This window comes from Rhea pennata, chromosome 3, assembly GCF_028389875.1.
Source record: "Rhea pennata isolate bPtePen1 chromosome 3, bPtePen1.pri, whole genome shotgun sequence".
Classification (NCBI taxonomy): domain Eukaryota; kingdom Metazoa; phylum Chordata; class Aves; order Rheiformes; family Rheidae; genus Rhea; species Rhea pennata.
Window position 1 is genome coordinate 5,444,315 of NC_084665.1, and position 25,991 is coordinate 5,470,305.

The following is a 25,991-nucleotide window of genomic DNA, read 5'->3' on the forward strand; positions in this document are numbered from 1 at the left end:
GGTGAAGTGAGGGAGCATGAGCTAACGCCTTCTTCCCTGCCGTCCCACGTTTTCTGCTCTCGGCCCTTGCCAGATGAACCAGTAAGTTGGCGCTTACAGGGCAAGATCCGCGTTTGTTTTGGCTTCAAGCCCTTACGCGGCACTTAACCGCCCGGCGCCTCCGTGACCGCGGGTGCCCCGAGGCGCCCGGGCCGGGCCCCACCAGGGCGGCGCCATTTCGGGGCTCGGGGGGCGGCGCCATTTCGGGGGCGCGGCGGCGGCGGCGGCGCCTCCCTCCGCAGTCGCGTGATGGCCGCCCCTTCCGGCGGCTCCTCCCCCGGGCGGCGGGGAGAGGCGCCGCCGCTGCCGCCCGCGCCGCTTCCTGCGCCGCGCCGCGCCGGGGGAGCGACGTGTCGCCGTGCCAGGCCGCGCCGCCCGGCGCCGCAGGTAGGCAGCGGGCAGAGCCTGGCGCCGCCGCTAGGCCGCCTCGGGAGGTGCCGCCCGCCGCCGGGGCGGGCCCTGGTCCCGCGGGTCCGCCCGCGGGGAGCAGCACCGCGGGCTGAGCCGCCGCCGCCGCCGCCTCGCCGGCTCCGTGCCCCACTCTCTCCCCAGCGGCCCCCTCGGCGGTGGCGGGCGCCAGCCCCGGCGCCCCCTGCCTCAGGCCCGCCGGCGTCCAGCATCGCTCCGTGGCGTCGCGGGCCACCATCGCGGCCCTGCAGCGAGCATCGCGGGTCGGCGTCGAGTGCTGTGGCCCTGCCGCGAGCGGCGCAGGCCGCCGTCGCGGCCCGGTGTCAGGCATCGCGGCCTGGCGTGCAGGTCAGCGTCGAGCGTCGTGGCCTGGCACCAGCATCAAGCGGCGCTGGGCAGGCGTCAAGTGAGAGGGAGGGGAGCTACTACAGGTTGTTGCCTAGCTTTTCCCGTGTTCATATATATATATGTGTGTGTGCTTGTATATGTTTGTATATTTATATATATATGTGTGTGTGTGTGTGTGAATGTGTGTGTTTTTTTATATATATATATATTTTTTTTTCATTTCCATGGTAACAACCGGGTGGGAAGCGAGCAGTTCTGCAATTCCCCTCACAGTGTTTTTGTCCCCTGTGGGGAAATGTTAAGTGCAGAAATGTCAATGTTATGTCAGACTTCCTGTGTCTTGAGCACTTTTAGCAGATTCCACGCTCTCCTTTAACATGCGCTCCTTCGTTTAGGTCATCAAAGTAGCACTGAGAGTTATAAAATCAAGCAGTTTTCCGCATGATGCAACTGGAAGAGATATGACGACTGTCTGCGTGAGATCTTGGAGTATTTTCACTCAGGTACTGTAGACAACTTGTGATGTGATACTTACCCAATACGTCTTTTGTAAGTGACTGGCAGTTGCACAGGGAGATACGTTTTGCAACAGATCTATTGGGTTTTCTCAGGAATTCTGACAGATGACTTCAGTCCGCACAGACTGGGATGTGGAATACTAAAAGATGTGTGTGTTTGTTCTTTCCAGAAATGCTTTGAGAATAGTTTATAGGCAGCTGAGGTAGTAGAACTGTGTGTGCAGAGAAACATTGGTTTTCACGTTTCCTTACTGTAATTAAAAAAAAAAATGCATTATGTCCCGTTGAGAGAGGAAATGCTGTTTGTCAAAAATTGGCCTTCTGAACTCTCAACAAAAAAGTAACTTTCTGTCTCTTCGACTGCATGATTTTTGCTTTATTATTTTATTAATTCTCCTTCTTTTCTTATCTGTTTTTTTTATATTCTGTGAATACTTGCATTTTCTGTTTTAGAGCATCAGTGATCTCACACTTGTATGGTACCAGTTTTAAGTGTAGCGAAATATTTGACTGCAGATTTGCATATATGTTTTGAGAGTTTTAAAATATAGGTGGTATGTTGACTTCACTATCCTATCTGTATGCAGTCTGATGGAGTCTTTAACAGGAAGAAGTCTTCTGGATCAGGTATCCTCAAGTGTAACCATAGTGGCCTTGTGCAACCACAAATGCTTTGTTTTGTATCCTGTGAGAAACTACTCTTACTAAAAGCCCTGACTGTGGAATGTTAATTGTTCTAGTGGATGCAGTAATTACTACATTAGCCTGAGAGGTGGTGTGACTGTTTCCAAAACTGTGATATAGACAAAAGCTATAATTCCCTTGAAATCCTGTGGGAGTAGGACAGTGCTCCTGTTGGGTAGGAAAATAATGGCTAAAGTGAACTAATTGACTAGTTCTAATCTGCAGCTATCTAAGGAAAAAAACCTACTGTGCAGTATGTGGGTAGCCTTACCAGTGAGGTCTGAAGGCTGCACACTGGGAAGAAGCTCGATCTCTCCTATCCTGTTTGCAATAACAGGATCTCTCCTGGGTATACCTTTGTCTTCAATGCTATTTTCCTCTGTAGGAGGAGTCTAGCTTACGTGGAGGATGTTCCCTTCCCTCTGGCAGCAAGGACTTCATGGGAGGAAAAGGGGGAGGCATATGTGTCCAAGGTTGAACAGGAATGTTTGAGAAGTGTCAGGAGTCACTAGAAAGGGTAGAGAAGGCAAACAGCAGACTAGCTGTTTTTTGGTTTTGGTGGGAAGAAGTTGGGAAATGGAATTGTGTAGGTATCGTTTCTTCTTTTGTGACAGCAACTCTGTATAAAAGGCACTTCTGCTTTCCCTTTTCAGACTTGTGGGGAAAATGAGGAGCTGTGTGTTTCACAAGAAGAATGAGGGGCTGCAAACCTCTTAAAATCTAGAGTTTTAAATCCAACGTGGAGTCTCAGTTTTCTTTTAGTTTCTGTGTTTTTTTTTCTTTTTTTAATATCAGATCTTGTTTTATGAATATAGCATACAGAGAGAAAGGGTGAGCATGGATGGGTGTTCTACATTCACGTAAATGCAGTTTTCTGGAGGCTCATGCAGTTAAGTCCAAAGAAATATTCACCAGCACATCCAAGACTTGTCTTCCCCATATTTTAACCTTTTGCAGCCACTCACTGAGGTGTTATGTTTAACCACCCCCCCCCAAAAAAAAAAAAAAAAAAACCAACTCAGTATTCTCTTATGTCAGGAAATAATTCTTTCTGTACACAAAAATGGCAGACCCATTTTCTGACCAAATGTTCCAAAATACTTGCCTTTGGACAGACACAAAGCTAGAATATTTCAGCTACTAAGCTGATCTTAAAACAAACAAACAAATCCCCTAAGTGGCAAGTACGTACTAGGCAAGTAGTAACATCACAAGAATTATCAACAGACTTGGGTGGCACTTTTTGGTGCTCACCAAGGTTAAGGTCGGATAATCTTGTTTGCTGAGTACTTGCCCTGCAGAGTGACTTACTGCCTCCTGCTAGTGGGCTGGCATCTTATGTCAAGACACTTCAGTAAGACTTGCTGCAAAGTATGCTGTGCCTGCTTTTGGATAATGTTCCCCACTCTCTGTTTTTTGCGTAACGTCAAGATCATTAAATATTTTTATTTAGCTCTCTCATAGCTGCTTGCAGTTGTTCAGGGCTTCAGTAAGATTTTTGGATAGACAAAAATCTTATGAAAAATTACATTTTTAGAAAATCAGTTTCAGATTATCCAATTGAGCTAAATCCAACTGAAGAAAGCAAGCAGAGATTCTGCACAGGGAAGCTTGGTGTTGGCACAAATTGGCAAGAGCTTCTCCCGGATTCCTTTCAGAAAGTGTTTTACAGTTTTTAGTGTTGCTGTTGTAGTTCTGCCTTTCCTCAAAATGTCACCACTCCACAGTCTCTGTCTTTGACAGACTTCTAGCTGCAGTGCCTCCCAAGGCTCCTTGATCTTTGTTCGGCTGCATATACCTCTGTGGAGCTATATGAGATGCTCACGTTTCACCATTTTCAAAGTGGATAATACATGCTATCTGTAATGCTGATGCTGGTACAAAGAGATTTCGCTCTTGTCTCGTGTGCATAACTAACCACAAGGTCTTTTCTTTTCTGACATACGTTATTACTGCTCTATTAATTGTTTCTGAATGCTCCTACCACCCTTGGCAGTGAAGAACTTGATGTATAGTGACCTAAATAGCTGTAGGAAAGTCTGCTCATTTAGCATAGAAGCTACCTTCTGATTTGAAGTAAGTATTTATCATTAGGAAATACGGTTTCCAGATGAGAAGAAATGGATTTGGAAATTGGTTATATTGCTGTTGTTCCATTTAATTGTTTTATTTACTACCTGCAGAACTGTGAAATACTACTTTTAACATAGTTTGTTCATAGGGAGATAAATCTCTATTTTTTAACAAATGTTTATACTTGTGTATTCTAAACAATTTGTGCACACGTGCATTCAAATAACTATAGACTATACAGCAATGGGGCTTTTGGGGTAGTTTTTCTCAGAGGATCCTATTTTTATATTTAAAGAAGTGATGCTCATCTAAAGCTTGTATTACTTTTTTTTTTTTTTTTTTTTCTTTAAATCTACTGTTAAGATGACTTCATCTGGGGAGGAGAAAAGGAACAGGTACAGAATATCATAGTATGAAAATCAGGTGCTGCTGTTCCCTGATCTTGTAGTCTGCCCTCAGTGCTTTGCAATGGGGACACAGCTGTCCTGGTCCTTGATTGTAGTCAGATTACTTTCTTTCTTCTACTTCCTCGTTTGAGGAAAGCAATTTAAGATTGAATTATGAACAATTCAGTATATGGGAGGAAGGTGGCATTTATTAAGCTCTTCAGTCCCTCTGTGTGGTTTGCTAAGTAGCACAGTCTGGCTCAGCCCAGTGTTGTCTAAGGAATTACGGAGTATGGTCAATCTTAACAGCACATGTGGCAAGAGCAGGGCTGATGGGAATCTTGGATAATTCATACGTGATTTCCTTGACAGGCTGCCTACATCCCAGTGAGGCTAATGTGAGTGGTCATCGCTCATTACTAATTTTGCAGAGATGATGCACCCTCGGTGTGGGAATATGGGATTTGGGATACTATTAAGAGATATGTGGAATGCACAGAAATAAATACATGTATTTATGTGTGTGTACGTGTGTGTATATGTATGTGCTTTTAGAAAGGCCAGGCTGACACAGACTCCTCTCCAAGTTGTGTAAGGAAGTGTTGTACTGTTGGAACATGCACCACACGTCACAGGGACAAGTTGCAGCTCTCCTCCGACCCCAGCCTTGTCCCCCTGCCAATTTGCTGCTTTCTACTCTAAAACCCCATGATGCAAATAAGTGTTCAGAAAGAGCTTGACTTAGCAGAAAAACTTCCGCAGTCATGACCTCGTTATTTGAAAAACTGCTTAAACTTTGTTGTTATAAAAGCTAACCCTCTTGCTCGTCCTCTGAGAGATGTCTATCTTTCACAGGGGCGAGCATGGAAATTTCAGCCCAAGGAATTAGACTGTTGAAAGAAATAGGAAGCCTGAGTTAGTCCAGGCTGCTTTGCATCCTCTTACAAAAGTGGTGGTATGTGCTTTGCTCATACCACAGTTTCCTTACTGTGCGGTTAAGAAGATGTGCTGAATTAACAAGAAGATGTGCTGAATTAACAAAGAGCTATAGAGTAATGGAGTGGCAAACCTAGACCTTTGAGGATAGAGGGTAAATAAATATATTAGCCTAATAATAGATAAGTGTTTTGCTATTGAGGTCCTGAAAACAATCTCTTGTGTATTTTTCTCTTTTCAATTATGTATCAGGTATCCTTTGCCTTAATAAATATCTACAATATTTGTCACATCTTCTAAACGTGGTGAAATGTTTGACTTTAGTATGAATTGCAGGTGGCTTCTGATGGTTCTGTATTCCGAAGGGAGCGGGATAGCAAGAGCAGTATTACAAAGGTTTTTTCACTCTCTAGTTGCCAGACAAAGCCATAAATAGGAGCAGGGACATTAGCATACTATTTGTCTTCACTGAAACTTCTTAATTCTCTTACCTTTGGGATGCAGAGTGAACCTCTCTTAGAATGTACCTCATGATGTCCAAGTCTGCCTTATCTCAGATGATGTGGAATACTTGCAGGAGAACTTGTTCAGTGTTGCGTTGTTGTTTGGAAGTCCTGGGGGCTTCCCATTGGATGTTTAGTGTCTCTTCTCGGATGCTACCAATTTTCAAGCCAAAATTAAGTTTCGAGAGCAAATTCTCTGACTTGCACCAGGTACTGGAGCTAATAAGCTCCATGTTCCTGGCTGCTTATCTTAAACCGGTAACTTGCACATGGTTAATAACTTGTAATTGAAGTTGAAGGTATTACTAGTAGATCATAGATTTATTTTCATTTGGAAGGGAGAGTGCATAGAAAGGGGAAAAATGGCTTCCTTCAGTGCATAAGTTACTGTTTACTGCAGGCATTGTACTGGCTTCATAAATTCTCATTTATATTGTTGATACAAATTATAGCCTTACAAATGAGGGTGCAGACACAAAAAAAACTTCTGATGATTACCTCACGTAAGGTTACAGCTTTAAGAAGCAAATAGAAAATTTGCTCAATAACACCAATGGAAAACTGCCTAAAAGTGAGGAGGAAGTATGCAGAATGGAACGAATATGCTCGAATATGTGAAATATTGTTTGTGCCTTCTCTAGTATAATGTGTATATGGAGGTAATACTGGATGCTTCAGTAACAAAGACTCTTAGTGTCTAAATAATAAAAGAGTGAGAATAGCCCTCAGAGTATGGCAGGGCATTTTCTGAGCACTTGCAAATGTTGGTACTTAAAAAGAGCACAAGCACTGCAGTTATAACTGTCTTGTGCAACTATTTCTGAGTAATTCCCTTTGTCTGTTGTGCTCTTTTTGTAACTGCTGAATACTTGCCTGTGAAACTTAGAGTCATGCCGTAGTCATCGCAGAAAGAACTTCTTAAAATTGATGTAATTAAGATATTACTAACTGCGCAGATCTTACGCTTTGCTGACTAGATAATATTCAAGCATGTAGTTATTGTATCTGTCATCCCAGACACGTTATTCTGTGCTCAACGTTGAATGACTATGTCATATCATAGCTACTAAGTGTGTTACTGAATAAGGATTTTTTTTAAATAGAGGAAGCTGTAAGACTTTTATAATGTCAATACAAATCTTTATGTTTTCAGACTGTAAGAATAGTATAAATTGTCCAAACCTTTTTTGTTGTTGTCGAGATGCTTGATTTTTTTAGCTTTTTAAAAAAATGCTTAATTATATTAGGGCATTACAGTGATAATGTAATTTAATACCACCGTAGATTTTTTTTTCCCTAAAGAAATTAATACAGTGTGTGCAAAATAGATTAAATCTGTTGACGGGGTTGCAAATGCAATCATAATTGTCAGCCTTTCTGTCATTTCTCTTGTATCTAATCCCTTATGTTTTTTCTTGTGTTAATTTAGTATAAATTGTGATCATTATTGGAGAGAACAGAGTCAATCTAACCCAGTTGTTAATTATAAACCATTTAAATATTGATGTCATTAACTCAGAGTTGCATATTCTTATTGCTGCACATACGCTCTTCTGAGAAAGAAGCTCAGGGGACTCGCCATTTTCTAATTCATTCTGCACAGCTTATGTAGTTAAATGCAAGTGAAATGCAGATAAATGTAGTTAAAGTTGTATGAGTTAAAATATTCTGTGGTAGTGGTCCTCTTTATCCTTAATTTACCTTTTTTTTTGTTCTATGCTAACTTTAAATTTCATTTTTCTAGTATTTTAAATCAGCAAATGAGTATCACTGCATATTTATAATGCTGATTCATCAGGATGGTTATATTTGTCATTTGTCTATAAAATCTAGCACAAGCAGAAGCTGTTCTGTTGGTGAATGGGCAAAACTTTTTTTTCACTTCTCTGCAGGGTTAGCATACATAGAAAGGCTCAGTACAGGGGAGGATTTTTGGCTTTGTATAGACTTGTCACGTTTTCCATTGTAATTTGGATTTAATTCAGGGTAATTCTGTCCACTTTTCCTTCTTCTGGCTCTGAATTATACTTATTTGGCTAATTTAGGACTGCGATTTGAGGAATGTCTGTTTTTGGCAATATAGATAGATTTATTCCTGTACAAATACGGCTGCTCATTGAGGTTAATTATCCATCAGGTCCTGACTTATGACTCTACTAGAATAGCTGTTAACTATGAATAATTTAGTACAGCATCATATTGCATGCCACTTAAGAAGGCCTATGCCTGTTAATCTTTATATCTTGTTGAAATCCACTCAATAGTATGAAGGTTCCTGCCTGTATTGATATTTTTATTGTTCCTTTTCATTCTATTTTAAGATTTCTGTCAGTGTACCAAGGCAATGTGAATATTTTACGATGACAAGCAATAAAAATACTTGCAGAAGAGGCGGTATAGTTTGTTACTGAAATTAACTGGAACATTTTGAAGTAGTAAACTCATCTTCAACGTTAACTTGTGTCCTTTAAATATTTCTTAAATCTTGCACTTCTGTAATACTTAAAGCATTTACTCCACTGAGATTTATGCAGTTGAGACAGTTCACAGCTTGGAGACTGTCTTAATGAAGGGTTTATTTGAAAGAGTACAGGATTTTAGTGCTTTTTACAGATTGCCTCAGTTGCACATATATCTGGTATTTCTATACTTTGATTGTCACATTTCAGAAGCTTTTTCAAGAGAAAAGCTGCAAATACAAAAGTTAAAATGTAGATAAATTTTGCCTTTAGGATACTTGATAATTATGTATTACCATTGGATGTATTTTTGAACAAGGTTGAAATGATAGTGTTCTATCATTATCATAAACTAGATTTTCACAAAAACTCTCCAGAACATTAGTAAAGACGATACCTTGGAAATATGAGGGGAAGAACACAAGAATGTGAACATGTAACAAAAGTAGTAGTGAGATAAATTTTGTCTGAGACTTTTTGGAGGAGAGTGGTTGATGCTTTGTGGTGTTTAAGGAAGGCCTGTCAGATGTTTGAGATTGTTTTCCCCCCTCCCCGACTTTCAAATTTACATTGGTGCTCCAGTTCTCTGCCCTGATTAGTAGGGAACCAGGCAAGAGTACATCGGCAATGACACCCAACAGACAAGTGCTTGGACAGAATGCGTGCTCACGGGTTTCTCCTCCTTTCATGGTCCTGTTCACCAGGATGCTATATTACATCGTATTACATCTTAACTCCTCTTTATAATTCTTTTGTTGGATGCTTTCAGCCTAGTTTAGAAATTGGAACTTTTCTGCAAATGAAATTTGCTGTCATATGCATGATGCTGTTAGAAGTTGACGTGTTTTAAGTATGCCTCCTTGGTGCCTACTTCAGCGACTGAAAATAAAATAGGCCTTTTATCTTTTTGAGCTCCTTTACAGGATAGTAAGTTGCTTTGGTATCCCTTAAGGGTTGGTAGTTAAATATTAAGGTCTTGCTAGATGTGTTTATTTCTCTTTAAAAGTGAAGATTCACATCAGCCCCTTTGAAGGGGCACTCTTTGAGCCATACATTGTGGAGCTGTTTTAATAAACTCTCAAACCTGTAATAGTTTTACAATTTACTACTGACTCAACCAACACCTCGATGGAAATGCAGCTTTGTTTACAGATGGAAAGAACTCCTCCCAGTCCCAGTGTAAAATTTTTAAGATTTCCTTTTAAAAATTTCAAAAGGAATATGAATTAAAATTTCAACTGAAAATTAGTGGGACTGTCCTTCTCCAGAACTTTTTGATCTGCATTACAATTGTCTTCTCTCTACAGTGCTTGTCATGCTGTATACTTTACTACACAGCCAAAAAAAAAAAAAAAAAAGCCTTTTTTCTAGGTTAAAGTTTTTATGTTCTATGTACAGTGTTTGCTTATTCTTTTTTTTTCTTAATATATGTGGTGTGCTCTTATTCTCAAATTACGATTCACATGAAGTTTGATAATGCTCCAGCATCGAATTTCAGTAAATGATTAGCGATACGTTGTATCATTGGGCAGCTGGTGCCAGCTAGCCTGAATCACTCACAGTTTATAGAACGGCTCCTTTGGAAAAATCAGTGCAACTGCTGGAGATGTGATATTGGGACACTGCAACAAAGCAAGGATACAGTAGATCCTGCCAGTTGTGGATACCTTTTGCACAGCACCATGTAATTTAGTGAGGTTAAAGCTGGCTGAGTGCAGCATACATGTGTTTATGTCTTGTGGAGTGCCGTCTCTTTGGAATAGAGCAATTCCATGAAGCCTTTGGAGTTGGGCAGGGATGGCTTTTGTGAGCTGTCTCGCAGATCAAGATTAGTGAGAGAAAAACAGACTATAAAGTTACATTCTGCCTTTTATTTCTGTGTTTAAAATATAGTTTTCTGTGTTGCTATTGAAATTTCTCAGTATTTTTTTAAACTGTACCAGTTTATATAGCTGTCAGAGTGTTGTTGTTTTGATATAGTCTGTAACCAGAACTTCATTAAAGCCTTGATATTTATTGTTTCTTATTTAGCTTCTATCAAGTGGTGATCTTATGCAATGGCATCAAGCCACAGTTCTTCACCAGTGCCTCAGTCAAAAAGCAGTGATGCTTTCTTTAAAAAGGAAATGGATGCATCAAAACGCTTTCGACCTGTACAGTCACTGCCTGATGTATGTCCCAAGGAGCCTACAGGTAATGTTGACTTGCAAGGAGAGAAAAAATGCAGTTAAACCTCCTACCTTGGACATCAGTTTTTAATGGATCAGTCAAATTTTCTTGTGTTCTGGGTATAGGGTACTGAGGTATAATTTTATTTCAAAGTGCAGTAGGAAGCAAGAGATCAAGACACAGAGCTAGCACTATCATAAGACCAATTTTTGGTCACAGATATAGCTGCTGTGGTATACTAAAGCTTAGCTCGTATAGAGCAGTAGGTGGGGATGGAATCTTGAGAAGTGCAAAATATAATGCTGATGAATTTCAGCTGTAACTCAGAGTAGTCAATTCAAAATACAAAAAATTTGTGTGTTTGGATTTTTTTCTCTTCAGTGGAAGTTAATGGTGTTCATGTAAAGATATCTAATGAGCATGAATATACCATTGTGTTCAAAACTTGTGTTAGTTAATCTGAAAAAAGAAATGCAAAGTAAAGTGTTGCAGAAAGAAAATGTCATGCGTCTTTTTTTTTTTTTAGATAATTTGGATCCATTGTGTAATTGTGAGGAAGTGATTTGCTAAAGAACTACATTTTAGCCAAAATATGACTTTCAGTTTCTCGTCTTAATGAATTGCCTTGTTTTTGTACCACAGGCGATCCCAGTAACATATGTGATAGCCCGTCTCTAGTTGCGGATCAACATAGATGGACTATTTATCATTCCAAAGTCAATCTCCCAGCAGCTCTGAATGATCCTAGGTTAGCAAAAAGGGAATCTGATTTCTTTACAAAAACATGGGGAGTGGACTTTGTGGACACTGAAGTCACGCCTTCATTCTACCTCCCACAGATCACCAAGGAACATTTTGCATTATACCAACAGGAAATCACTCCGGTAAGAACCCAAAATCAGATGCACATAGTACCAGGGGCCAGAAAGTGGTTTGAGATCCTCCTTCTAGTTAGAGATTGTCCTTGTTAGTAGTCTGTCAAACTATTAACTGATAATTACTGTGTTGTATTCTACTAGGTATTTATTGTTTTATAATCTCAATATTCTCAATTTGGAAAAATGTTGTCTAAATTCTCTAGATGATTTCATAGTTTTTCATTTGTGTTTCTGAATACTGTGCTCTGCGTTAGGGCTTATAGTTCTTGTTCATTCTTTCTGATTATTAATCCTTTTTGGTAAGAATTGCTCAGTGATTGAGATCTACAGTGCAATATAGCATTTTAAGTCCTTTGGATCAAAGGTAAAACATGACTATATGCTGCAAAATTTGGACTGCTTTGTGTTTGGGTTTTTTTTTTTTTTTTTTGTGGTTTTTTAAGAATCTCTTGTAATTTCAAACATATAAAGATGAAATTATTAAACAGTAAGCAGGTCTATTATTTGATGATGTCTAACAGGAAAGTTAAAGCTACATCTAAGGATACTAGGAACAGTAGGAGACTTCTATAAACTCTTAAAATATTTATGTCAGTAAGTATGCAGTAACATTCATTTTTTGACTGAAAGAATATGTAATAAGTCTCACACTGTTTTCTGCTTCCTTGGTTTGTAACTTTCTTATTTTTCTACTGTTACAGAATTGGCTACAGGAAATGTTACTGGCATAAATCATAGTTAAAATATGTGGAAGGGAATTGTCTGTAATGCTAACGCTATTAGTTTGTACATCCATCATTTAAATAGTTAAGAGCTTGTTCGTTAAAATTAGCATGTAACCTACTGATTGTGAAATGACAGAAGGGTTTGGAAAGAGGGAACTGACCCATGATGTAACTTCTAATAGAGCCCTACCTAACATGAGTGTTTTTTAGAAATATAGTTCCTGACGCCTAAGGTCTGGGGTGTTGATTGTACCTGTAGATAAAATTTGAAGCTCAGCATGATGAAACAAGGTACTTGGTTTCAGCAAGATGTTCATTAATATCATGTGGAGGTAATTTTGAATTTGATTCGATTTAATTTAGCAACAAAAAATTCATTTTTAGTGTTTTAATGTGATTTCTAGATAAAACAACAAATAATTGATTGTAGATATGTAATTACAATCAATATATGGCTATATCTCATTTTGTGGAGAGGTTATTTTGCATTTTTAATAACTTCTATGTTCCTTTCTTTCTTGAGATGTAAAGATATTGAAAAAACAACATATCGACCAAAAATTTCAACCTGTCATATCTCTCACCTGGACAAACATCATCTGAGCTTTTAAGAGGAAAAAATATTATTGTGAAGTTGTCAGAATTATTTGGCGTAACACAGTATGTTTCACTGAAAATGTTCCACATGTTCCATTTCAAAGAAGGAAAATCTTTTTACAACTGGGAATAATTCTTTGGTACATTTCTCTTTTACAGAGAGAGAAGATTCATGAAAAATGCAAGAATATTTGTCCTCCTAAAGATACCTTCGACAGGACTCTAATACACACCCATGGTACAGGAAAAGCCTTCTTTTGTGTGTTTAAAACTCATTTCCTCTTCTTTAATAGACACTAAAGTATACTGATCACATCCTGTAGTTGTCTGTGGGCTTTATGTGCAAAATAAGCTCCTGGTGATTTCATTGTAACCATAACTGAAAACGGGGTTGACTGGAAGTATTCATATTGCTGCTGATAATTTATAGGTCAAAATGCTTGTGATCCCTGCTCTTGACTTCTCCTGTGGCATTTTTGCCTTCATGGCAGGTTATGATGTCTATGGCAGTGTTTTTTTTCAAGTTTCTTTTACTTAAGCTGCAACTAGATCATTCAGTTGCATCAAGTCTTCATTGCAAACCTTGCAATGAAGAGAGACGCTACATGTGAGAATTGAAGTACTGGGCCTGACTCACTACCCCAAGGATTACTGTTTGCAAAGACTACCTGAAGCACTTTTTTTTGGTATCTACAGCTATAGCGATGCTGTATGTTATGATTTTATGCAAGTAGTTCATCTAATATGAAACTAGACAAAGGAAGGTGAGAGGCAAAATGAAAAGACAAGCAAAAAGAAAAGAAAAACCCAGAACCTGTAGCAAGCTTATAATATTTCATTTCTTTAACATAAATGAGTTAATTTGTCAGTTGCCATTTCACTGGGCTTGTCTATATCCATGTCTATTGGTAATGCAACGAGAACCTTTCAGCAGTTTATTTCTTTTGATCAAGTTTTTCTTTCAGTCATCTTTCTTCCTCCTTTTCTGTGCAAAAGGAAGCCCTGCTTCTGTGGGGTTTCTGTGCTCAATGTTATTTTTCAAATAGCTGTTCCTGAAAGATTCTGTTTGTAGCACATATTGCAAAATAAAAGTGCCTTCGTTGGACTTAGCTTAATCCATTTTGAAAGAGTTTTTTGTTTTTATCAAAGGAAATTAGTCATCAAAGTAACTGGGAGCTACTTGTGTAGATAGGCTGTTCCTAGTAGAAGCAGCATTTGGTAATGTAAAAATTTGGATATTTTATAGCTCCATCTTTTTGTATTGCCAGTCTTTCTCCAATTCCAGCTCGTAAGACCTGGCATTTCACTTCCAGAAGAGTTGGTCTGTCCTAAGACTGAGAACAGCAGGATGGTTCATAGGCCTGATTACCTTTTGTATTTCAATACAAATAAAGTACCAGCTGAAGAGGTTAGAGAATAGAAGTTAGGGAGACAGTGCTGAGACTCTCACTGTGGTTATCGAGGAGGAAAATAAAGTCCAGCTGAAATACGGGCACATTGCTTTTAAATTCCTAACTTTTCTTGGCTTGATGCAGTGTTCTTCATAATGTGCATTAATTCATGAATAGGGAAGAGAAAGGGGGGATTTTTGGATGAACTCCGAAAGTCTGAATTTGCCTTTTCTTCAGGTTATGCTGGGATACAGTGCTGCACATCTTCTACTAGTTCAGCTCGTTGTCACTCTCTGCAACTGTCAGTTCAGCTTAGCCAGGAAGAGGGCTACCTCTGTTCTGCTTGCTCATCATATCTGAGACTTTGTCTTAGCAGGCCTCATTCATCCTTACTGCCAGCCTTTGTGCATCTGCCATCCACTCTAAGTGCTGTGCAAAGTGATTATGTAGGCAGATTCAGTCTGAAGTGCAAAAATCAAGGTGATGTAAGGGGAACTTTTCCTGGCCTTGGGCAGCGGCTTGAGTGCACTGAGGAATGCGAAGTGTTAATCAGACTGTCTTGTATGACTAATATTTTCATTTTCAAAGCAGGCAGTTATGACCACTTTTGAATGCTCAGGGCATGAGACCTAAACTACAAAGGGCAGCAGAATGTTTCAGAGAATCAGAATAATCAGATTGGAAAGGACTTCAGGAGGACTCTAGTCTGACCTACTCAAAGCAGGTTCAGCTCTGAGGTCAGATGAGATTGCTTGGGGCTTTATACCGTTCAGTTTTGAAAACCTCTAAGGATGGAGACTCTACAACCTTTCTGGGCAACCTGCTGCAATGCCTGACTGTCTTCACAATGAAAAAATTTTCCTTGTATCCAGTCAGAATCTCTCTCGTTTAAATTTATAACCATTGTCTCTTGTCTGTGCACTGCTGTGAGGAGTCTGACATAGTCTTCTTGATAACCTCCTCGTGGGGTCTAAGAGAAATTGTTCAGTTACTCTTGGTAATTGTTTTCCATTGTTTGCTCATGAATGACTACTTCTGTTTTGTTTTAATTTTAGATAAATCCAGGACAGATCTGGAACAAGTACCTAAGGTATGGTTGCTGTGCACTCTAAGCTGTTAAAAAGATTTCTCACATAGTTATATGGTTTCGAATATATGAACATACTCTTTTATATGTGGAAGTTGTTTTTCTTGAGAATCAGTTCAAGTAATCAACTCAGAAGATAGGCAATGCTCATAGCATTTGCAGATATTAAGAACAGTCTGCCTTTCTTTTTTTTTCTTTTTTTTCATTCTGTGACCTTAATTTTCTTAAAGTAGAATACAAGTGCCTTTTTTCATCTTTAATAGTTACAAGATCAAAATTGAGCAAAATTAGCCATACTGCATCTTGGAGGAAAGGGAAACTGGAGAGTCTGATGAAAGTTTTGAATATTGTATGGTATACAACTTAGCATTAGGCTTGGCTCCTTGAATCCTACGGCCCTGTTGTAGTAAAGTAGATTGCTCTAAGGTGCTTGCAGCATGTGATATATTGTTTGCAACAGGTTTGAAAAAGACACAAAACATATATTCCAGTTCAATCTGTTTTTTTTTTTTTTTTAGGCACATTTAGAAGTCAGTGTGATAATATGGTTCAGCATCTGTATGTAAGGCATGTAGACTTACCTCAGTAGCTGTCACTAATATTTAAACTCCAGTAAACAAGAATTTTTGAGTGTGATATGATGCTGTAACCTATGTAGAAACTTTTAACATTACCCCACTTCATAAATGTAAGGAAAAGGGTAGTACAACCCACCTGGAAGTTTCAGGTTTGTGCTAATGTTGTCACCTAAAAATAATACGATCAGAGAGAACTTAAATTAACTCTACTGATCTCAAAGAACTATAAATATTAAATGTTATTGACCCTTTCTGTGGCCGACATATTTGCTGCACTGTGCTAAAGGAGGTACGTTTTGAGGCTCTGTTCCTTCCTAGGGAACACTTCCTCCACCCTGGCATTTGGATGGATGCTCAGTTTGGTAGAAGCCACAGGTCTCAAAAATGAGTATATCAGCACTCATTCCTGATTGCTTCCTGCTGGATGTTCCCCCTGTTGAAGAACATTTGTTCTGGTCATTTAAAGGACCCACCTGCAGTCTAATGCTGCCTGTATTTTAGTGCTCAGGCACTTGATAACCTAGATTATATGGAGCTCTTGACTTGGTCTTGTAGAAAGATAAAGCTTTATCAGATCACACAGACTTTTAATGTATGAAATCATTCTTAAGTCAGTCCTAAGGCATAGAGTGAATTTGTTTACCTGGGTAAAAGGAAATTGGAAAAATCAACAAATAAAGTCCTGATAGGTTTGTGAAGTGAGATGTCTGTTAAACTGGGAAAGAAAACAGGAGAGATGCATTTCTGTTTGTTTGTTTGTTTCAGATTTTTATGAAACCAGATTTTGCCTTGGAAGATTCCATAACATTTAATGCAGTTTTACCGTGGTCTCATTTTAATACCGCTGGAGGAAAAGGAAATCGTGATGCAGCTTCTTCTAAGTTGCTTCAAGAAAAGGTGCAAATTCAATACAACTTGTCATTATCCATTGCAGCTGTTACCCATTACAAAGAAATTTTTATCAGACGAGTTGACTGCTGTTGTTTTATACTGTTTGTTGAGACATCATTGTTATGGTCCTGGGTATTTCTTTTGATTACATCAGGCTGTGGATTCTTAGTCAATAATGGGGCAAATATCTTACCAAAGAACTCTTTCCTCCGCTAGATAAATATATCTGTTCAATCTAGAAAAGAAGTCTAAAGAAGTCTGCATATAGCATAGTGGTTGGCTCTTCGTGACTGCTAAAACTTAGTGAAGCAGGTATATATTGAGAATTTTAGAGATGTGGAGCTGCTGGGAGGAACAGTAATTCCATGAGAAGGGAAAGCAGATAGGAAAGCTAGAGGTTATATACAATTGGTTAAAACTATTGCTTTGTCTCATCTCAGGAAAACTCCAGATTCAAGGCACTATGCTTTCTCTGTGCCAAAATAAATACTAAATCCTAAGGTTTTATTTGGCGGTAGCTTTCTCTTACTTATTCTTGTCATGGCATGTGCACCAATCCATTTCTGGAGTGCATTGGAGAATGTGAAGGCAGAGCGGTTTCATTCATGTTGGAAACAGAAGTCTGTAAAATAAGGTCATAGGTTTTCTTCTTTTTTAAAGAGTTACATAGTCATAGTGGAGAAAACCACACAGCAAATCATTTTAATGGCATAAATTTCCATGAAGCACTTTGGAAAACTATGTGATTTTTGCGGTCTGTTTTCCAGCTAATTTTCCCTTCTTCATAACCTACTAAAGGTTCTGGAAGCTAGTTAAGAAAGAAAAAAAATTAAGTGTCTTGGAAAAACAGCAGCATGAGATTCTCAGGAAGATGTTTACAATAACTCCAGGAGTTGGTCTTCCTCGTCTTTCTTCAGATCAGGAGGGAGAGACAGGCTCTGCTAGAGGGTAGCTTGCTCCTGCATTGGATTGTCCTCTGTGGTCTAAAGTTGGCCTTTGGGAATACATCTGCCTTTGGATTTTCTTGTAGCAGTCACTGCCTAAAAACAGTATATGAAGTACACTTGAAACTTGCAGAATGTGCCTGGCGGCGGGGTTAGCAGCAGCAGGATGGATGCTCAGCAGGGACCCAGTGAAGGAGACCCAGAGCCCTTTCTGATGCAGTGAAGTGAAAATAGGGCTTCAAACACCTTTGAGCCACACTTCTTTAGAGGGGTATACCTAAGCAGTATAAAACAGTTCTGTTAACCTCCAAAACCACATGCCTCACATTCAAAGTATTACAATGCTCTGTTACTGAAAGCAGTCCAAATTTATTGTTTTACTTTCTAAAAGCTGTGATTTGCTCAAGATTATTTTACACTTCGTGTCAGGTGCAACAGGCACCTTGCTGCCCTTATTATCCTTAGCTCCAGGCAGTATTTTTCATCAGGATTTGGAAAACTTTGCCATAACAAATCCTTAGGCTGTTAGTGCTTTTGGATTGCTGATAATCTATATGCAGCCATTTTCCCCTGATACTTTTCTCCATCTTATCTCCTGCAATTTTTTGCTGTACATTGGGACAGTAAGCTCTTTTGAGGCATTTTGTCGTTTTGTTTGGTTTATCTGCAGGACTTAGCACAATGAAAGGGCCTAGAGCATCTTGTTGCCACAATCAAATAAATGATCATAATAACCCTTTTTCTGACCCCTGTATCAGTCTGTCTCAGTAGGCTTTTACCATGGGCTAGGGTTACAGCCCAGGACATTTTTGATTATACCTGTTACAGAAAAGGTGAGTTTGCATATTGCGTTGAGACAATAAATCACTATTGTTGAATATATTCAGTGTGAAAATAACTATAAGAAGGAAACATTCTCCAACTGATTTTATTTTCCAGAGATCTTAACCAGCCATAGGACCTTTTTAAATTCAGCATGAGGTTTGAGTGCTTGGCACTTCTTAGAGACCAAGATGTCTGAGTATTGGCATTCAGATGAGTATCCTAATGCCTCACTCTTTTGAGTTTGCATATTCAGCATACGGCAGAACACAGAACTTTTACAGCTCAAATAATCAGACCAACCCAGCAGTCTGGTAACAGTTCAACATAGGGAATTTGAAATTCATGTTCCAAAGATGTAGCTGTACTGCGTCACTAGGAATCCCACAGTGCCAGTGCACATGAAATATGCTACATGGGAACTCCTGACTCTGACTGGTTGGTAAAGAGCAGCTGCAGCAATATATGTCCTTCTATGAAGAAGATGCTACAATCTTTTAGCTCAGCAGGGCCAGACCAAAGCCAAGCTATACTATACTGTATCTTCATCATCTTTAAATGACCTGAAGTATGTAGCGTATTTGCCTGTGTATACAGGTCTCTTGCAGGTTAGTCTCTAGAGTTGTTTCCTAATTAATGGCTGTGATAGTGCCAGTATGCAACCTCTGTTGTACAAAAGCTTGAAAGTTCTTTTAAAATTACTCACTTTTCTACCTTGTCATTTTCAAGCTAGAGAGCCACCAAGTCAGTTTTCCCAAAATGGTTTTGAGCTTGTTCAAAAAGCGAGTAAACTACAATGGATAGTGATTTGCTTGCCAACACGACAAAGGGTTTTAATTGGGGATCATAAGATTTTTGGTTATTAGATAGATTTCCTCATGATACAATAAGACATTTCTACTATATCCTCAAAGAGTGTTTGCACAGGGATAAACTTGTCATGTGCTAACAGTGCTGTTCATTTTTTTCCTCCTGTTGTCTCTCTAGCTGAGCCATTATCTGGATATTGTGGAAGTCAATATTGCACATCAAATTTCTCTGCGCTCGGAAGCATTTTTTCATGCAATGACCTCTCAGCATGAGTTGCAGGACTACCTCAGGAAAACCTCCCAGGCTGTAAAATTACTTCGAGAGAAAATCTCCAAAATTGATAAAGTAATGTGTGAAGGATCGCTTCGAATTTTAAGACTATCACTCACTAGAAATAACTGTATAAAAGCATACAATAAACTGAAGTTAATGGCTACTGTACACCAGACACAGCCCACAGTGCAGTTACTACTCTCCACTTCTGAGTTTGTTGGAGCGTTGGACTTAATAGCAACAACACAGGAGGTGTTGCAGCAAGAGCTTCAAGGCATTCATAGTTTCCGGTAGGTGACCATCTAGAAAACGGACAAAATGCAAGTGGTGTTAGACTGTGTCAAGCATGTTGTAGCGTCAAACTGAAAGGGATTGTTTTATTTATGCTTGTTCATTCTCAGAAGATGTTGTACAAGTGGTACAAAATGTGAGTGTGAGGTAAGTGGTGTGATTAGTGTGTGAACCAGCGAGATGATGTTTTGTTTGTTTGTTTGTTTTTAAGAGTACTTTTAATATTTAGATGTTTTGTATGCCTTAAGGTGCAGGGCATAAATGAGAGTTGAGCAGTGGCTGCACTTTCATCTTGCAGGGCTTGTAGCCCACAGCTTAAAGATGGCTTTTGAGTGGTGGGCTGCAGTCCTCATGCATCCAGCACGCCAGAGATATAGTTCTTAGCACATAGCTCCACTCCAGGCCTTCGTCTTGACTGATGGACCTAGACATGTGATATTAAAGGAATATGCACTGACAATATATTGAATGGGTTTGGCTCCAGCCTGTGCATATGCCAGCAGTGCTGGAAGAAACTTCGCAAGCTAAACCCAGCACAAGTGGCCTAAGGTATCAAACCATGGCTCAAAATGCAATCTGAGGCTGGTAGCTGGTCAGAGTGGATGTGTTCATCAATGTCTGCTCTCATGTTGCTCTATGTACGGCCAAGGGGTACTCTGTCTGGCTCATCCAGCAGAAATTCAGTTCTGTGGGCTGCTGAAGTTGTAGCACAAGGAAAAGAAACTGTGGGAAGATGCTGCCTAAGCCACTGCTGCTTGTTTTCTGCTCAACCCACCCATTTGCTGCAGCAGTGGATGGGAGTTGGCATGTTGAGGGTCCTGTGCTGGCTGCTCTCATTTAGAATGGATGCTTTAGAGCTCTGCTCAGAGATGGGCCTGCACTGTACAAGGTCCTGTGTAATATGTAAGAGCATCACTACAGCATCCTTTCAGCTCATACAAAATAAGTTATCACAACTCTTGTAGCACAAAAGTGTCATATACAGAGCTGCCCCTCCGTTATGACACTGTCAGAAGCAGTGCATGTTAAATCTGCTTGGCAATTTCTATCAGCCAGTCAGGGTGTTGTATACTTCGATTTAAAAGTTGCTAGCTCCACGGTTATTGCTTAATAACTAAGATGAATATTCAGAACTTCATACTGTTAGTACTCTGGTCCTTCTGTTCTGCTGAGCTGTTCTTCGAGCATCCCCTTCTAGCTGGTTCACAGAAGGAGTGAGAGCTAGTGAACTATTGGAAGGAAAGTTGTTAGTCTTTCTCCTTTTAGCTTAAATGGTCCACTTTCAAGCACTGCAGCAGTTTCCTTCCTCTAGTGTTCCTGCTCTGAGCCACTTGGCTGTAGTGCCTGGCCCTCCAGTGAGCGAAATATTTGACAACATCAGAACTAGCTTTAGTTAGCAGATTAAGGTACTTCCTTGCTACATCAACAGAGAATACTGTTATGTTCTCATTGTAGTGTATGTGATGTTCCAAGAATGTGTCTATCTTTAAAATTATACTCACTTTCTAGAACATATTTGCATGTAAACAGTCATGTAGCATGTAAAAAGTGATTTCTGTGAATAACGCTTAATTGGTTAGTTTGATAGTTAAAAAAATATATATGTGTGTGAATGGGAAATACACTCTTTGTCTTGGAGATTAAAGGTTCAGAAAGGTGATTTAAATCTATCAATTACCATTACCCCCACCAGAGACGCAAGAGCAAAGCTATGTCTGAGAAGCCCTGCACCCTCCCTCCCAAGTGGCCTGTGTGTATTGCATGCCCAAAGAAATAATGTGCAATGGAAGGATGGCAGTCTTGAAGAAAACTTCTCAGTAAAATGTTGTTTAAAAAATTAAAATCTTTTACCCTACACAAATACTTCAACTTGTTCTTGTATTCAGAAATATAGAATGGATGTTCTTATTCTGTTCTCGGCAAGAGTGCTGCCACTGTCAAGCGAGATAAATAGTTAGTATCACGATTTTTTTTAAGACTTTAGTGTGCTGTGTATGACAGCATGTGGAATTTGCTCCTGAACAGAAATCTTTAGCTTTAAATGGAGACATGTCACAGAATCATTCACTGTAAGACAATAAGAAAACTATTCAGATCATCCATATATAAAAAAAATTATTCTCCTCTTGTCACACTAGATCCAGGAAAAATGGTAATTGGATTCTAGTTATAGCAAAAAAGGAAAGCTCCTTAATAGTGCCATGAAGTAGTAAATTCATATCTTTAGTCTAATATCCCATGTGGTTATATGTATCAGTCATAACTTTATGATCATTGCTTGCTGCTATTATAGGATAGAATTAAAGTCTTACAGCTCTTAACCTTTGCAAGTTCATCTTTTTAATTAGAAAAAGTACTTAACATGTGTTAACTAAATTACAAATCTATAGTGATAATTTTTACATTGTTTTAACATCTTGGTTGAAGTGATGGAGATCCAGTAAATTTTTACACAGGTATGTTGGCAAGCCACAATCTTTACAAGTAGAACACAGAGATGACTAGAAAACCTACTGCAGTCTAAGTATTTGTAAAGATTTTTTAACCTACATTCCTTATTTTTATTTAGAAGAATTGTAATAATCAGACATGGAAATGACCTGATGTGTGATCGGTGCCTCTTCAGAGCCAGGATGTTTGGCTGGAGGCTAAACTAAGGTCTAACTTATTCCTGGGTATTTCTGGATGGCGAATTCTCATTGTTAGGGCTAGAACATCTCGGATAAAGTGGAGGCACGAAACGCTGGCAACTCCAGTTTGGATGTTTCCAAGTTGGTGCTTTCACAGAAAGTTAGGAAACCAGGAGTATTCGACATCTCTGAAATTCTCGCTTTTAATTTCACTCAGCTAAAAGTCTCTTTAGCTGCCCAAATTCTGAACGCTGGTCAGCATTTTTTGATGTGAGAAATTCCCATGTGATTTCATGTGCATATCTGCCAGATATGGTTTAAAATCTGCTATAGGTGAAAAAGTATTTTGAATTTTCAGAGAGATATAAAAATGGCAAATTTGAGAACTCTAGTCTGAAAGCTATTCTGTCATTTAAAGCTATTACTGTATTTCAGTCATGTGAATTAAATGTCCATGACCATATTAAATGTTCAGACATTGGAAATGGAAGAACTTTCAAGATTGAAGAGTTGAGGAACTGGACAAGCAAAAGAAATACTCCTTTTTAACAATTGCATACTGATGAGCGCTGAGTAGTCTCAGTTTTGGTTGGTCTCATTGAATAGAGAAGGTACTCAGCACCTTCCAAAACAACACAAAAAAAGATCCTACATCCTTGGTACCAATTTGAATTTGCCGTTGACATTCAAGTCCGTGTATTTTGCTTCAAGGTGATAGTGCTTCTGAAAAATGCATGGTTTCAGCTGCTTTGAGGAGTGAATGATTTGAACCTCCCATTAAGACAGTGCTGATTGCATGCAAATTACTTGCTGGGTGGTTATGTTCTTCAGCTGTGAACTAATGATTCATTTACAGGTTGATTATTTAGCTCATATCTCAATGGCTGTTCTTCTTAGGCATCTTGGCTCACAGCTTTGTGAATTGGAAAAGCTGATAGATAAAATGATGATTGCAGAGTTTTCAACATACGCTCGCAATGATTTAAATAGACCCCTAGAAGATGATTGCCAAATTCTAGAAGAGGTATGTCTGTTATTGAAGTAAACTGTCTGATGAATATGTTTGCATCTTTAACATACTTAATTATCATCAACTAATTCACTCAGTTCCCTGGTAGCAGCATTATCGTTTTACATTGCTTCTCTTCTTATCCAAGTTCCTGCCTCCACCCCCTTTTTTATTTGTTTGATAAAATTAAATAGTTATAGCTAAGCTCTTGGAACTGTAACCCAGTCCTACTTTATTTTTTTTCAAAATAATATTTTCTTATTTTTATTAAATACTTGTTACGTTTTAGTTTGGACACTTCATGAACCTCATCACTTCAATTTTAAGTGAGGAAAGGGTGTACTCCCATGCAGTTAACAGTAAAAAAAAAAAAACAGTTTTGCAGTGAAAATTGATGGTGCACAGTTTTTTCATACTGTCTCCCTGTGCGTTTATGGGTCCTTATATCAAGCATATGGTTACTTTGAATGAATGCTTTGTTTGCAGCGTATATTTCTTATTCCTTTAAAGACCTTACCTTCTGAAGATGGAGCTTTTGTGATTGCCCTTCTAGCCAGAAAAAGATTTTTCTGGATTTTTCCTGCATTGTTCTTCAGTAATTGCTACTGAACATTCTTATTAACTAGTCAGTCTGTTTCATCCGTGTATTACATGATACATAATGAATGGCAGTAAGACTTAAATATTCTCATTTCTGTCCTACAGCTGCTTCCCACTTTCATGTTGCTGTTTGATAGCCTCACCTTAGGATGGTGTAATTTTATTTCACGCCATGCTTGCTTGGGATGAAGAAACTGAATCAGCTTCAGAAATATATACATTTTTTTTAAGCACAGTTCCTCTTCTGACTCAGTTTCAAATAGAGGTTGCTGTGCTGGCACAAGCTAGAAACAGGAGTGAAAGGGGCTAGAAGGAAGGGCTGGCTGGTGGTGCCACAGGAGGTAGTATAATGAAATCGTGGCAGTAGTCTCAAGGCATTAGACTCGTATCAAATATGTGGTGGACAGGATTTAGATATATTTTCTGTCTTACTCCTCTGCAGTTTTTAAAAATTGCTTTTCTTGTCCTTACCTTTGATATCTTTAGTGTTTTTATTTATTTTTTTTTCTTGATAGGAGAGACTTGTATCACTAGTATTTGGACTTTTAAAACAAAGAAAGCTAAATTTTTATGAGATATATGGAGATGAAATGATTATTACTGCAAAGAACATAATTAAACAGGTAAGCCAAACATTTCTAACTCATCTGACAAGATTGTCTTGATCTTTTACAAGTGCATGTTTTATTCGGTTTTTGTTTAAGTAGTTAAGAACTGCTCTGATGAATTTTTTTGGTAGCTGATGGTCTCTTGTTTAGAGCAGCTGAGCTTGCAGACACTAAGAACAATCTGAAGCCAAAGATCTGTTTGCAGGAGGGACCTTCTGCTAGCAGTAGGTAGCACAAGCATGGCAGAAGATAGCAAGCCTGTATAATACTGTTTTTCCTAATCTGCTGATTTTACTTTAGTTTTTTCTTTCTGTTGTTACACAGCCTTCCCCAATAGTATAATTGTGTAATAACACCCTGTTTTAAAAAAACAATTTCTTGCCATAAACTCATAGAAGAAAGTCAAAAATATTCCCAATTGAAACAAGCAGTTCCCCAGTAAATGATACAGCAAACATTAATTAATTGAGTGTTAGCACAGACCTAATATAGGCACATGGCAAAAGGCTGGAAAATATCCCTGCCTTTTTTGAAAAGAGAGCAAGGTGAGGTACTTGAGAAGGTAGAAAATGTGCTTGCCTGTAGGAATTGTGTTTTTTGTTTTCTAAAACAACAAAATCTCTGTCTGCAGTGCTTTGGTTGCTAGCCATTTAGAGCAATGTATTTGTGTCTTTTCAAACCGGAAATCTTGTAGATTAAAAACAGTTAAAACAAAAAAAAGCACAAAGTTCAGATGAGTTCTCTGGGGAAGAATGCATGGGCTCTTTTGGGCAGTGACACAATACTTTTTTGTTTGCAAACAAAACCTTAGGCTGAGCTTTGAACATATGTTTGGTACTTCTGTTTTCCTCATCTTGTTTGTTTGTTACCATGCATATGTAGGAATATGGAGTAGGAGGTTTTTCCCCATACAGATAAGCGATTACTTCAAGAGTCATCTTCTGATATGTTACGAGCCACCTGTGACCTGTGTCTCAAAGGCTGGGAGATATTCAGGTGGTAGGTGTGCCATCAGATGAAGACCACCTTTCTAGTCCTCACAGTATAGCATGCTGTTCACAGCTCTGCTGTCAACCAGATTGGGAACTTGCTCACCTTTGAAAAACTTGGAAAATTGTGTTATTGTTACTATTTTAAGGACTTAGTTTTAGACTCAACTGATTTCCCCAGTCCAGCTCACATTGCAGCCCCAGAGTTTGGCTGCTCTAACTGAGCAGGGTGGCTATAGATAATGCAAGCTGATATGGCTGCTAAGGAGTCGGCCAGGCCAGCGATGTAACTGGCTGCACCACCACTTCATGTAAGGGCTAGGCTGTGATACGAATCTGTTCTCG

The 25,991-nt window shown here is 39.0% G+C and overlaps 1 protein-coding gene across 1 annotated transcript in view; it reads left to right on the forward strand.

Annotated features, from left to right (window-relative positions):
* Window positions 1-378: 378 nt before the first annotated feature.
* VPS54 (VPS54 subunit of GARP complex) overlaps window positions 379-25,991 on the forward strand; it is a 50,821-nt gene continuing 25,208 nt past the window's right edge. Inside the window, exons 1-10 of the mRNA XM_062571433.1 lie at window positions 379-426; window positions 1,191-1,298; window positions 10,386-10,547; window positions 11,166-11,407; window positions 12,883-12,961; window positions 15,170-15,204; window positions 16,545-16,676; window positions 19,424-19,809; window positions 23,338-23,464; window positions 24,565-24,672. Of these exons, the coding sequence (XP_062427417.1) occupies window positions 10,412-10,547; window positions 11,166-11,407; window positions 12,883-12,961; window positions 15,170-15,204; window positions 16,545-16,676; window positions 19,424-19,809; window positions 23,338-23,464; window positions 24,565-24,672 (1,245 nt within the window). The 5' untranslated portion in view covers window positions 379-426; window positions 1,191-1,298; window positions 10,386-10,411. The remainder of the gene's footprint in view (window positions 427-1,190; window positions 1,299-10,385; window positions 10,548-11,165; window positions 11,408-12,882; window positions 12,962-15,169; window positions 15,205-16,544; window positions 16,677-19,423; window positions 19,810-23,337; window positions 23,465-24,564; window positions 24,673-25,991) is intronic.